Here is a 12,716-nt window from a genome sequence, read left to right as displayed (position 1 = left end):
CCTATGTGATCGCGTCCCTCGTGCACAGATAGAGCGACCATGTGTGGAGACTCACTGTGCTAGACTTGTGCAAAAAACACGAGTGTACGTGGGAGTTTCAGCCCACGAACGAAGAAGAAGAAGACTGTGCTAGTGATAGGCCTACAATGCCACGTGCAGCTTGCCGCGATGCTTCCAAGGAAAAGCAACTCTTCCCAAATCTATAAAAACCTGACAGTTATTTTCCAGAATTCGTCTATTGGGACAACATGGGAATACATTGTATGTTTATTTGTGTGTATTTCAGCTGTGTGCTACAAGAGCTGTACTACCTCCTTGCTGACTACTACTTCAAGAACAAGGAACCACAGTGAGTTTTGCGTACTATAGCTATCTATTTTCACAGCAGGTTTGCTTCCCAAGCACTTCTTTTTGCACAATGAGTATGATTACATTCCTTTATCTTTTCTAAATAGTGTTATGATTATTTTTGTGTTTTGTAAGAAGTTAGTTAACAAATAGTTGAAACCTTTTTCTTTGTGACTTCTACAACAGAATGCAAACAATTTTAGCGTGTGTGTGTGTGTGTACTTGAAACAATATTCTAAACAACATTCGCAAACCTGCGCTTCTTGCCCCAGAGCTCCTATGGTTTTAATGAAATGCAGTGAGCAGTGTAATCATTTGTTCTTTCAGGAAAGCGGTGAAGTTTTACACTTATGACGTGTGCTTCAACTCGAGGCGCATTGACACGTGGGCAGGTCTGGCCCTTGCTAAGATGGCCCAGCTGGAACAGAAACTGAACTCCGTGAGTCACATACATCTGTGGTGTCAGAGTTGCTTGTGCTTTTTTCTACGTCTTTACACTAATACATTGTAGCCCTCTTTGGGGTGGTGATAGGTTTTAATGTATCGATTGAACCCTGGATTTCCCTCCTTTCCTTGGCCGAGACTACAAAAGAGAGCATGTTTGTTTGCATTCGATCTGTTTGTGTGATCTAGGAAAACGATGACAATCTGTTTAAACTGTCATATTTTGGTCAAAAAGACAAAATATTAAGGTATAATGAATTGGAATCAGGGCTTGGGCCAGCAGATTTTACAACAAAATGTGACAGCGGATTTAGTTAAATCCTCCTTTCCACCCTTATCCCACTCCTGGCATGTGTGCCAAGTTGAGTCTAGGGTCAGGCACCGTGCTTTGAAGGGCCCCACCCTTATCCCACTCATGGCATGTGTGCCAAGTTCAGTCTAGGGTCAGCCACTGTGGTTTGAAGGGCCCCACCCTTATCCCACTCATGGCATGTGTGCCAAGTTGAGTCTAGGGTCAGCCACTGTGGTTTGAAGGGCCCCACCCTTATTCCACTCATGGCATGTGTGCCAAGTTGAGTCTAGGGTCAGCCACTGTGCTTAGAAGGGCCCCACCCTTATCCCAATCATGGCATGTGTGCCAAGTTCAGTCTAGGGTCAGCCACTGTGGTTTGAAGGGCCCCACCCTTATCCCACTCATGGCATGTGTGCCAAGTTGAGTCTAGGGTCAGCCACTGTGGTTTGAAGGGCCCCACCCTTATCCCACTCATGGCATGTGTGCCAAGTTGAGTCTAGGGTCAGCCACTGTGGTTTGAAGGGCCCCACCCTTATCCCACTCATGGCATGTGTGCCAAGTTGAGTCTAGGGTCAGCCACTGTGGTTTGAAGGGCCCCACCCTTATTCCACTCATGGCATGTGTGCCAAGTTGAGTCTAGTGTCAGCCACTGTGGTTTGAAGGGCCCCACCCTTATTCCACTCATGGCATGTGTGCCAAGTTGAGTCTAGGGTCAGCCACTGTGGTTTGAAGGGCCCCACCCTTATCCCACTCATGGCATGTGTGCCAAGTTGAGTCTAGGGTCAGCCACTGTGGTTTGAAGGGCCCCACCCTTATCCCACTCATTCATGTGTGCCAAGTTCAGTCTAGGGTCAGCCACTGTGGTTTGAAGGGCCCCACCCTTATCCCACTCATGGCATGTGTGCCAAGTTCAGTCTAGGGTCAGCCACTGTGGTTTGAAGGGCCCCACCCTTATCCCACTCATGGCATGTGTGCCAAGTTCAGTCTAGGGTCAGCCACTGTGGTTTGAAGGGCCCCACCCTTATCCCACTCATGGCATGTGTGCCAAGTTCAGTCTAGGGTCAGCCACTGTGGTTTGAAGGGCCCCACCCTTATCCCACTCATGGCATGTGTGCCAAGTTCAGTCTAGGGTCAGCCACCGTGCTTTGAAGGGCCTGTAATAGTCGATACAGTGGAACCCCCTTTTGAGACCTAGACAATTTGGAGAAAATCCGGTCCTACAAAGGGGGCGAGTCTGAAAATGGACCTAAATTTACTGGGGTTATGAACAGAAAAAACAAGAAAGCAAGGTCTTCTTCTTCTTCTTCTTCTGCGTTCGTGGGCTGAAACTCCCACGTACACTCGTGTTTTTTGCACGAGTGGAACTTTACGTGTATGACCGTTTTTTACCCCGCCATTTAGGCAGCCAAACGCCATTTTCGGAGGAAGCATGCTGGGTATTTTCGTGTTTCTATAATCCACCGAACTCTGACATGGATTACAGGATCTTTTTCGTGCGCACTTGGTCTTGTGCTTGCGTGTACACACGGGGGTGTTCGGACACCGAGGAGAGTCTGCACACAAAGTTGACTCTGAGAAATAAATCTCTCGCTGAACGTGGGGACAAACTCACGCTGACAGCGGCCAACTGGATACAAATCCAGCGCGCTACCGACTGAGCTACATCCCCGCCCCAGCAAGGTCAAAAGGGTGGAAGTCTTAAAAGGGGCTCTTCCACTGTAGCCAATAATGATTGATTCAACCTTTCAGTGAACAAGGAAGAAGAACTCAACGTTTTGAATTTATTCTGATTAGTGTTTGTAACACAGACCCTTCGTAACCGCTGTTTCAGATGGAGCTGAAGATCGACTCCCCAGTGCACAAGAAATCGATCGCTGCGCTGCGTTGCTTCAGCCGAGCGGTGGAGACAGACGAGGGTGTGCGCAAGCTGTGGATAGAGTATGGGTCTCTCGCCTACCAGCTCCACTCTCACGCTTCCAGACAACTCAGAATGGTTAGTGAATCGGCAGGGTGTTAGTTTAGGGGACGGGGAGGGTGTGTATGTGTGTGTGTTGAAACTGTGGATAGAGTATGGGTCGCTCTCCTACCAGCTCCACTCTCACGCTTCCAGTAGATCACATCGGCCCCTCACTTTGTTTAGCCCGCCAGCAGAAGCGGTGTACCGGGGTGTGGCCACTGTTATCCCTAACAGCTTTCTTGGAGCCAGAAGTGAGAGTTGAGTGAGGACCAGTGTTCCCGTCCATCCCCAAAGGGGGAGCTGCTGCCAGGTTTACAAAGGTGCTACCACATGTCAGACACCCCATACACCCCAAAGGGGGAGCTGCTGCCAGGTTTGCAAAGGTGCTACCACATGTCAGACACCCCATACACCCCAAAGGGGGAGCTGCTGCCAGCTTTACAAAGGTGCTACCACATATCAGACACCCCATACACCCCAAAGGGGGAGCTGCTGCCAGCTTTACAAAGGTGCTACCACATGTCAGACACCCCATACACCCCAAAGGGGGAGCTGCTGCCAGGTTTACACAGGTGCTACCACATGTCAGACACCCCATACACCCCAAAGGGGGAGCTGCTGCCAGGTTTGCAAAGGTGCTACCACATGTCAGACACCCCATACACCCCAAAGGGGGAGCTGCTGCCAGCTTTACAAAGGTGCTACCACATATCAGACACCCCATACACCCCAAAGGGGGAGCTGCTGCCAGCTTTACAAAGGTGCTACCACATGTCAGACACCCCATACACCCCAAAGGGGGAGCTGCTGCCAGGTTTACACAGGTGCTACCACATGTCAGACACCCCATACACCCCAAAGGGGGAGCTGCTGCCAGGTTTGCAAAGGTGCTACCACATGTCAGACACCCCATACACCCCAAAGGGGGAGCTGCTGCCAGGTTTACACAGGTGCTACCACATGTCAGACACCCCATACACCCCAAAGGGGGAGCTGCTGCCAGGTTTGCAAAGGTGCTACCACATGTCAGACACCCCATACACCCCAAAGGGGGAGCTGCTGCCAGCTTTACAAAGGTGCTACCACATATCAGACACCCCATACACCCCAAAGGGGGAGCTGCTGCCAGCTTTACAAAGGTGCTACCACATGTCAGACACCCCATACACCCCAAAGGGGGAGCTGCTGCCAGGTTTACAAAGGTGCTACCACATGTCAGACACCCCATACACCCGAAAAGTTTTGAAATGGGGGTATTTTTACAGAGCTTACGAACAGAATGTCTGAGAAAACAGTGTCTTGAAATGGAGAAAGTCTTAAATTTGGTGGGGGGAGAGTTCCGCTGTAATGAAATTGCTGATACAGTCGAACCCACCTAAAACGAACACGCTAGTTGCGAATTTTGACTTATAACGTATTAGTTTTAAGTTCCCAACTGAATACCTCTTTCTTCATGCTTAAAAAAAATGCTTGAAACGAATTCTTTGTAACGAATTTATGCTTATAACGAGCACTTTTTGGATTCCCAAGCATGCATAATGTCTGTAATTTACTCACGCTTATGACGAAATCTTTAAACTCGTCCCGAGATCGACATATCGTATCATTTGCATAACGAACCCCTCTTTTAACAAACACGTTTTCATCGCCCCAGAGCCGCTTTGTCTCTAAAAGTCACAAGGCTACAAGGATCTGCGTGTGAGGCGAGATCAAAGGCAGGTCCATTGTGATGGCTGGGTGGCCTTCTTTATAGACACTGACCTTCTTCCCAGGGGTCATTGACCCAGTTTTAGCTATGAGAGGTGGTTCCCCTTTCATATGAGAGAGGAAACGCTTCCTGCACCCGGGTCAGTGACCGAGTTTAACCTATGGGGAGTTTAACCTATGGGGCTGTCTCTTTGATGTCTTGAGAGGAAACTTGGCCAGGGAACTGGTGGACACCATGAAATCGGAGATTGATCAGAATGTACATGTACATGCTTTTACACGACTTTTTAAATTTTACTTCTAAAATTGTGACAGTAAAAAAATCAATCAATTTTCTTAATGCGAATTTCGGTTAAGACGAACTTATTTCCCGATCCCCAGTGATTCGTCTTAAGCGAGTTCGACTGTACATTTGGTGGGGGGAGAGTTCCGCTGTAATGAAATTGCTGATACATTTGGTGGGGGGAGAGTTCCGCTGTAATGAAATTGCTGATACATTTGGTGGGGGGAGAGTTCCGCTGTAATGAAATTGCTGATACATTTGGTGGGGGGAGAGTTCCGCTGTAATGAAATTGCTGATAAATTTGGTGGGGGGAGAGTTCCGCTGATACATTTGGTGGGGGGAGAGTTCCGCTGATACATTTGGTGGGGGGAGAGTTCCGCTGATACATTTGGTGGGGGGAGAGTTCCGCTGATACATTTGGTGGGAGTTCCGCTGTAATGAAATTGCTGATAAATTTGGTGGGGGGAGAGTTCCGCTGATACATTTGGTGGGGGGAGAGTTCCGCTGATACATTTGGTGGGGGGAGAGTTCCGCTGATACATTTGGTGGGGGGAGAGTTCCGCTGATACATTTGGTGGGGGGAGAGTTCCGCTGATAAATTTGGTGGGGGGAGAGTTCCGCTGTAATGAAATTGCTGATAAATTTGGCGGGGGGAGAGTTCCGCTGTAGTGAAATTGATGATAAATTTGGTGGGGGGAGAGTTCCGCTGTAATGAAATTGCTGATAAATTTGGTGGGGGGAGAGTTCCGCTGTGATGAAATTGCTGATAAATTTGGTGGGGGGAGAGTTCCGCTGTAATGAAATTGCTGATAAATTTGGCGGGGGGAGAGTTCCGCTGTAGTGAAATTGCTGATACATTTGGTGGGGGGAGAGTTCTGCTGTAGTGAAATTGCTGATAAATTTGGCGGGGGGAGAGTTCCGCTGTAATGAAATTGCTGATAAATTTGATGGGGGGAGAGTTCCGCTGTAATGAAATTGCGGATAAATTTGGTGGGGGGAGAGTTCCCCTGTAATGAAATTGCTGATAAATTTGGGGGGGGGGGGGGGGGGAGAATTCCGCTGTAATGAAATTGCTGATAAATTTGGTGGGGGGAGAGTTCCGCTGTAGTGAAATTGCTGATAAATTTGGTGGGGGGAGAGTTCCACTGATACATTTGGTGGGGGGAGAGTTCCGCTGATACATTTGGTGGGGGGAGAGTTCCGCTGATAAATTTGGTGGGGGGAGAGTTCCGCTGTATTGAAATTGCTGATAAATTTGGTGGGGGGAGAGTTCCGCTGTAATGAAATTGCTGATAAATTTGGTGGGGGGAGAGTTCCGCTGTAATGAAATTGCTGATAAATTTGGTGGGGGAGAGTTCCGCTGTAATTTGTTTATTTATTTTTTTATTAGTGAGTATTTCTACGCACATACCCTCCCAGAGGGGAGGCTCATGGCGTTTACAATATGCCGTGTGAGATGGAATTTTTTACACAATATATCACGCATTCACATCGGCCAGTAAATCTCAAGCGTGTTAGGCGAGTATATACTTTTCACGGCCTATTATTCCAAGTCACACGGGTATTTGGTGGACATTTTTATATATGTCTATACAATTTTGCCAGGAAAGACCCTTTTGTCAATCGTGGGATCTTTAACGTGCACACCCCAATGTAGTGTACACCAGACCTGGGAACCCATACGATTTCGCCGTATTTTGTACGCATGATTGTCGAGAATACGCTCAGTACGGTCAGTGGGAAAAAAATACGACGAGAAAAATTCCTAGACTACTTTTCTTCACAAGCCCATCCTGAAGCCGATCCAGTATTTTGGCACATGATTACGTCACTATATTAGCCGCCGTCGAAAAAAATATAATCGGATCGTGTCAATCAATCAAAACAACCAGGCAAACGAAAGTACGGTATTTGGCGAAATCGGCTCCGAGAATAAACAAGTGAAACAAAGGAGAAAAGTGAAAAAGTTTGAAGAAAAATATCACACACACACACACAATTTGTAACCAACACACACATGTAGTCCCGCCCGGAATAAGCTTTTTTGGGATGATTTACGACTTTTGCGCACATTTCGAGCAGACGAAAACACAACATGCCGGCTCTCGCTCCTCCAACTATCGCAAGACACAAAACAACGAAATCTCGCGCGCGCGAGATCCTGATACATCCGGTGTTTCTCTGTACGCTTGTCACGACGACTTGTTGACAAACGAAGATTCGCGAAAGAAAGAGAAAAGCGCCGAGTCTTGAGTAGAGAGCTAATAAAGTACCGGTAATCGCTAATCGAGCGAAATGAAAATCCGCGGCGACTTCCATTAGGTGAATGCTATACAATTTTAGGTAACGTTTTAGCCGCATCTTTTTATAAGCCGCAATGCGATTTTTTTTCAAAAGTCGCGGCTTGTAGTCCGTCAAATACGGTGCATTTCGTGTCAGTAAAAATTGGAAAAAGCATTTGTTTTAAATGTATAGGTAAACTTAATTAACAGTGTGACGGACGCGCAGGAGGCATGTTTTAATCATGGATGTGCAAACGCTGTGTGGAGTACGCTAATTTTTTTGAAAATACACCAAGTTTGTTTGAGAATACTCAAAGTGCAAAACAGGGGTTCCCAGGTCTGGTACACGAAGGGACCTCGGTTTTTCGTCTCATCCGAAAGACTAGCACTTGAACCCACCACCTAGGTTAGGAAAGGGGGGAGAAAATTGCGGCCTGACCCAGGCCTGAACACGCAACCTCTCGTTTCCGAGCGCAAGTGCGTTACCACTCGGCCACCCAATGAAATTGCTGATAAATTTGTGATTGCAGCAACTGTGGTTCCCCCTGACGCCCGAGTTGCTGGACATCGCCATGGAAACGCGAGTGGAAATGCTGGCCACGGCTCGCAACTGCTACTGGAAGGCGAGCAAGTGCGAGGCGGAGGGCAGCGAGGAGGAATGGCTGCACCACTACATGATGGGCAAGGTGATGGAGAAGAAACGAGCACACCCCCGCCTCTACCTGGAACACTATAAACAGGTGAGGAAAGCTAGGAGATACTTTACCTGGAGCACTATTCTGTGACCGGCCACCTTCAATGTACGGACAGGTTTGCAATGGCCCCATGGTGTCCGGTCATGAGAGGTACTGCTGTATTTGTTTATTGTGTATTCATTTGCTATTGAGGTCATTTATCTCATTTATAATCAGTTAATTTTGTCTGTGTGTCTAATTACAGGCTGCCATCTACCTGCACGAAGAGGAGGCCAAGTACCCCAGCAAGATCATGTACCATGTCAGCCCTCCTCACCTGTCTCTGGAAGCCTTGGAGGTGATTTAATTGTTTCTGGGTTCTTTGATTATAAAACAGTAGAATAGCTGCTCATTTGCGCCAACATGTACATGTTCAAATCAAATGCAAATGAAATGGCATTGCATGTTGGAGTTTGTTTGTCTTGGTAATTTGTTTTGTAAATGATGTCCACACTTCTTACTACAATCATTAACAGTGGTACCTGTATGGTGTGTGTCATTAAGTGTATGTGGCTACAGTGGTAACTGTATGGTGTGTGTCATTAAGTGTATGTGGCTACAGGGGTACCTGTATGGTGTGTGTCATTAAGTGTATGTGGGTACAGTGGTAACTGTATGGTGTGTGTCATTAAGTGTATGTGGGTACAGTGGTAACTGTATGGTGTGTGTCATTAAGTGTATGTGGGTACAGTGGTACCTGTATGGTGTGTGTCATTAAGTGTATGTGGGTACAGTGGTAACTGTATGGTGTGTGTCATTAAGTGTATGTGGGTACAGTGGTACCTGTATGGTGTGTGTCATTAAGTGTATGCAGCGTATGTGGCTACAGTGGTAACTGTATGGTGTGTGTCATTAAGTGTATGCAGCGTATGTGGCTACAGTGGTACCTGTATGGTGTGTGTCATTAAGTGAATGCAGCGTATGTGGCTACAGTGGTAACTATATGGTGTGTGTCATTAAGTGTATGCAGCGTATGTGGGTACAGTGGTACCTGTATGGTGTGTGTCATTAAGTGTATGCAGCATATGTGGCTACAGTGGTAACTGTATGGTGTGTGTCATTAAGTGTATGCAGCGTATGTGGCTACAGTGGTAACTGTATGGTGTGTGTCATTAAGGGTATGCAGCGTATGTGGCTACAGTGGTAACTGTATGGTGTGTGTCATTAAGTGTATGCAGCGTATGTGGCTACAGTGGTAACTGTATGGTGTGTGTCATTAAGTGTATGCAGCGTATGTGGCTACAGTGGTACCTGTATGGTGTGTGTCATTAAGTGTATGCAGCGTATGTGGCTACAGTGGTAACTGTATGGTGTGTGTCATTAAGTGTATGCAGCGTATGTGGCTACAGTGGTAACTGTATGGTGTGTGTCATTAAGTGTATGCAGCGTATGTGGGTACAGTGGTAACTGTATGGTGTGTGTCATTAAGTGTATGCAGCGTATGTGGCTACAGTGGTAACTGTATGGTGTGTGTCATTAAGTGTATGCAGCGTATGTGGCTACAGTGGTACCTGTATGGTGTGTGCCATTAAATGTATGCAGCGTATGTGGCTACAGTGGTAACTGTATGGTGTGTGTCATTAAGTGTATGCAGCGTATGTGGCTACAGTGGTACCTGTATGGTGTGTGTCATTAAGTGTATGCAGCGTATGTGGCTACAGTGGTAACTGTATGGTGTGTGTCATTAAGTGTATGCAGCGTATGTGGCTACAGTGGTAACTGTATGCTGTGTGTCATTAAGTGTATGCAGCGTATGTGGCTACAGTGGTAACTGTATGGTGTGTGTCATTAAGTGTATGCAGCGTATGTGGCTACAGTGGTAACTGTATGGTGTGTGTCATTAAGTGTATGCAGCGTATGTGGGTACTGTGGTAACTGTATGGTGTGTGTCATTAAGTGTATGCAGCGTATGTGGCTACTGTGGTAACTGTATGGTGTGTGTCATTAAGTGTATGCAGCGTATGTGGCTACAGTGGTAACTGTATGGTGTGTGTCATTAAGTGTATGCAGCGTATGTGGCTACAGTGGTACCTGTATGGTGTGTGTCATTAAGGGTATGCAGCGTATGTGGCTACAGTGGTACCTGTATGGTGTGTGTCATTAAGTGTATGCAGCGTATGTGGCTACAGTGGTAACTGTATGCTGTGTGTCATTAAGTGTATGCAGCGTATGTGGCTACAGTGGTAACTGTATGGTGTGTGTCATTAAGTGTATGCAGCGTATGTGGCTACAGTGGTAACTGTATGGTGTGTGTCATTAAGTGTATGCAGCGTATGTGGGTACTGTGGTAACTGTATGGTGTGTGTCATTAAGTGTATGCAGCGTATGTGGCTACAGTGGTACCTGTATGGTGTGTGTCATTAAGTGTATGCAGCGTATGTGGCTACAGTGGTAACTGTGTATGGTGTGTGTCATTAAGTGTATGCAGCGTATGTGGCTACAGGGGTACCTGTATGGTGTGTGTCATTAAGTGTATGCAGCGTATGTGGCCACAGTGGTACCTGTATGGTGTGTGTCATTAAGTGTATGCAGCGTATGTGGCTACAGTGGTACCTGTATGGTGTGTGTCATTAAGTGTATGCAGCGTATGTGGGTACAGTGGTACCTGTATGGTGTGTGTCATTAAGTGTATGCAGCGTATGTGGCTACAGTGGTACCTGTATGGTGTGTGTCATTAAGTGTATGCAGCGTATGTGGCTACAGTGGTAACTGTATGGTGTGTGTCATTAAGTGTATGCAGCGTATGTGGCTACAGTGGTAACTGTATGGTGTGTGTCATTAAGTGTATGCAGCATATGTGGCTACAGTGGTAACTGTATGGTGTGTGTCATTAAGTGTATGCAGCGTATGTGGCTACAGTGGTACCTGTATGGTGTGTGTCATTAAGTGTATGCAGCGTATGTGGCTACAGTGGTAACTGTATGCTGTGTGTCATTAAGTGTATGCAGCGTATGTGGCTACTGTGGTAACTGTATGGTGTGTGTCATTAAGTGTATGCAGCGTATGTGGCCACAGTGGTACCTGTATGGTGTGTGTCATTAAGTGTATGCAGCGTATGTGGCTACAGTGGTAACTGTATGGTGTGTGTCATTAAGTGTATGCAGCGTATGTGGCTACAGTGGTAACTGTATGGTGTGTGTCATTAAGTGTATGTGGCTACAGTGGTAACTGTATGGTGTGTGTCATTAAGTGTATGCAGCGTATGTGGCTACAGTGGTAACTGTATGGTGTGTGTCATTAAGTGTATGCAGCGTATGTGGCTACAGTGGTAACTGTATGGTGTGTGTCATTAAGTGTATGCAGCGTATGTGGCTACAGTGGTAACTGTATGGTGTGTGTCATTAAGTGTATGCAGCGTATGTGGCTACAGTGGTAACTGTATGGTGTGTGTCATTAAGTGTATGCAGCGTATGTGGCTACAGTGGTAACTGTATGGTGTGTGTCATTAAGTGTATGCAGCGTATGTGGCTACAGTGGTACCTGTATGGTGTGTGTCATTAAGTGTATGCAGCGTATGTGGCTACAGTGGTACCTGTATGGTGTGTGTCATTAAGTGTATGCAGCGTATGTGGCTACAGTGGTAACTGTGTATGGTGTGTGTCATTAAGTGTATGCAGCGTATGTGGCTACAGTGGTAACTGTATGGTGTGTGTCATTAAGGGTATGCAGCGTATGTGGCTACAGTGGTAACTGTATGGTGTGTGTCATTAAGGGTATGCAGCGTATGTGGGTACTGTGGTAACTGTATGGTGTGTGTCATTAAGTGTATGCAGCGTATGTGGCTACAGTGGTACCTGTATGGTGTGTGTCATTAAGTGTATGCAGCGTATGTGGCTACAGTGGTAACTGTATGGTGTGTGTCATTAAGTGTATGCAGCGTATGTGGCTACAGTGGTAACTGTATGGTGTGTGTCATTAAGTGTATGCAGCGTATGTGGCTACAGTGGTACCTGTATGGTGTGTGTCATTAAGTGTATGCAGCGTATGTGGCTACAGTGGTAACTGTATGGTGTGTGTCATTAAGGGTATGCAGCGTATGTGGCTACAGTGGTACCTGTATGGTGTGTGTCATTAAGTGTATGCAGCGTATGTGGCTACAGTGGTACCTGTATGGTGTGTGTCATTAAGTGTATGCAGCGTATGTGGCCACAGTGGTACCTGTATGGTGTGTGTCATTAAGTGTATGCAGCGTATGTGGCTACAGTGGTAACTGTATGGTGTGTCATTAAGTGTATGCAGCGTATGTGGCTACAGTGGTAACTGTATGGTGTGTGTCATTAAGTGTATGCAGCATATGTGGGTACAGTGGTAACTGTATGGTGTGTGTCATTAAGTGTATGCAGCGTATGTGGCTACAGTGGTAACTGTATGGTGTGTGTCATTAAGTGTATGCAGCGTATGTGGCTACAGTGGTACCTGTATGGTGTGTGTCATTAAGTGTATGCAGCGTATGTGGCTACAGGGGTACCTGTATGGTGTGTGTCATTAAGTGTATGCAGCGTATGTGGCTACAGTGGTAACTGTATGCTGTGTGTCATTAAGTGTATGCAGCGTATGTGGCTACAGTGGTACCTGTATGGTGTGTCATTAAGTGTATGCAGCGTATGTGGCTACAGTGGTAACTGTATGGTGTGTGTCATTAAGTGTATGCAGCGTATGTGGCTACAGT

At 46.7% G+C, this 12,716-nt stretch overlaps 1 protein-coding gene across 1 annotated transcript in view; it reads left to right on the top strand.

Annotated features, from left to right (window-relative positions):
• Positions 1–12,716, top strand: part of LOC138970772 (calcineurin-binding protein cabin-1-like) — a 56,563-nt gene that overhangs the window by 30,349 nt on the left and 13,498 nt on the right. The window contains exons 29-33 of the mRNA XM_070343295.1: positions 287–349; positions 676–787; positions 2,916–3,077; positions 7,844–8,053; positions 8,253–8,345. Coding sequence (XP_070199396.1) covers positions 287–349; positions 676–787; positions 2,916–3,077; positions 7,844–8,053; positions 8,253–8,345 — 640 coding nt within the window. The remainder of the gene's footprint in view (positions 1–286; positions 350–675; positions 788–2,915; positions 3,078–7,843; positions 8,054–8,252; positions 8,346–12,716) is intronic.

This window comes from Littorina saxatilis, linkage group LG7, assembly GCF_037325665.1.
Source record: "Littorina saxatilis isolate snail1 linkage group LG7, US_GU_Lsax_2.0, whole genome shotgun sequence".
Classification (NCBI taxonomy): Eukaryota; Metazoa; Mollusca; class Gastropoda; order Littorinimorpha; family Littorinidae; genus Littorina; species Littorina saxatilis.
This window is presented reverse-complemented; position numbering and strand designations above follow the sequence as displayed.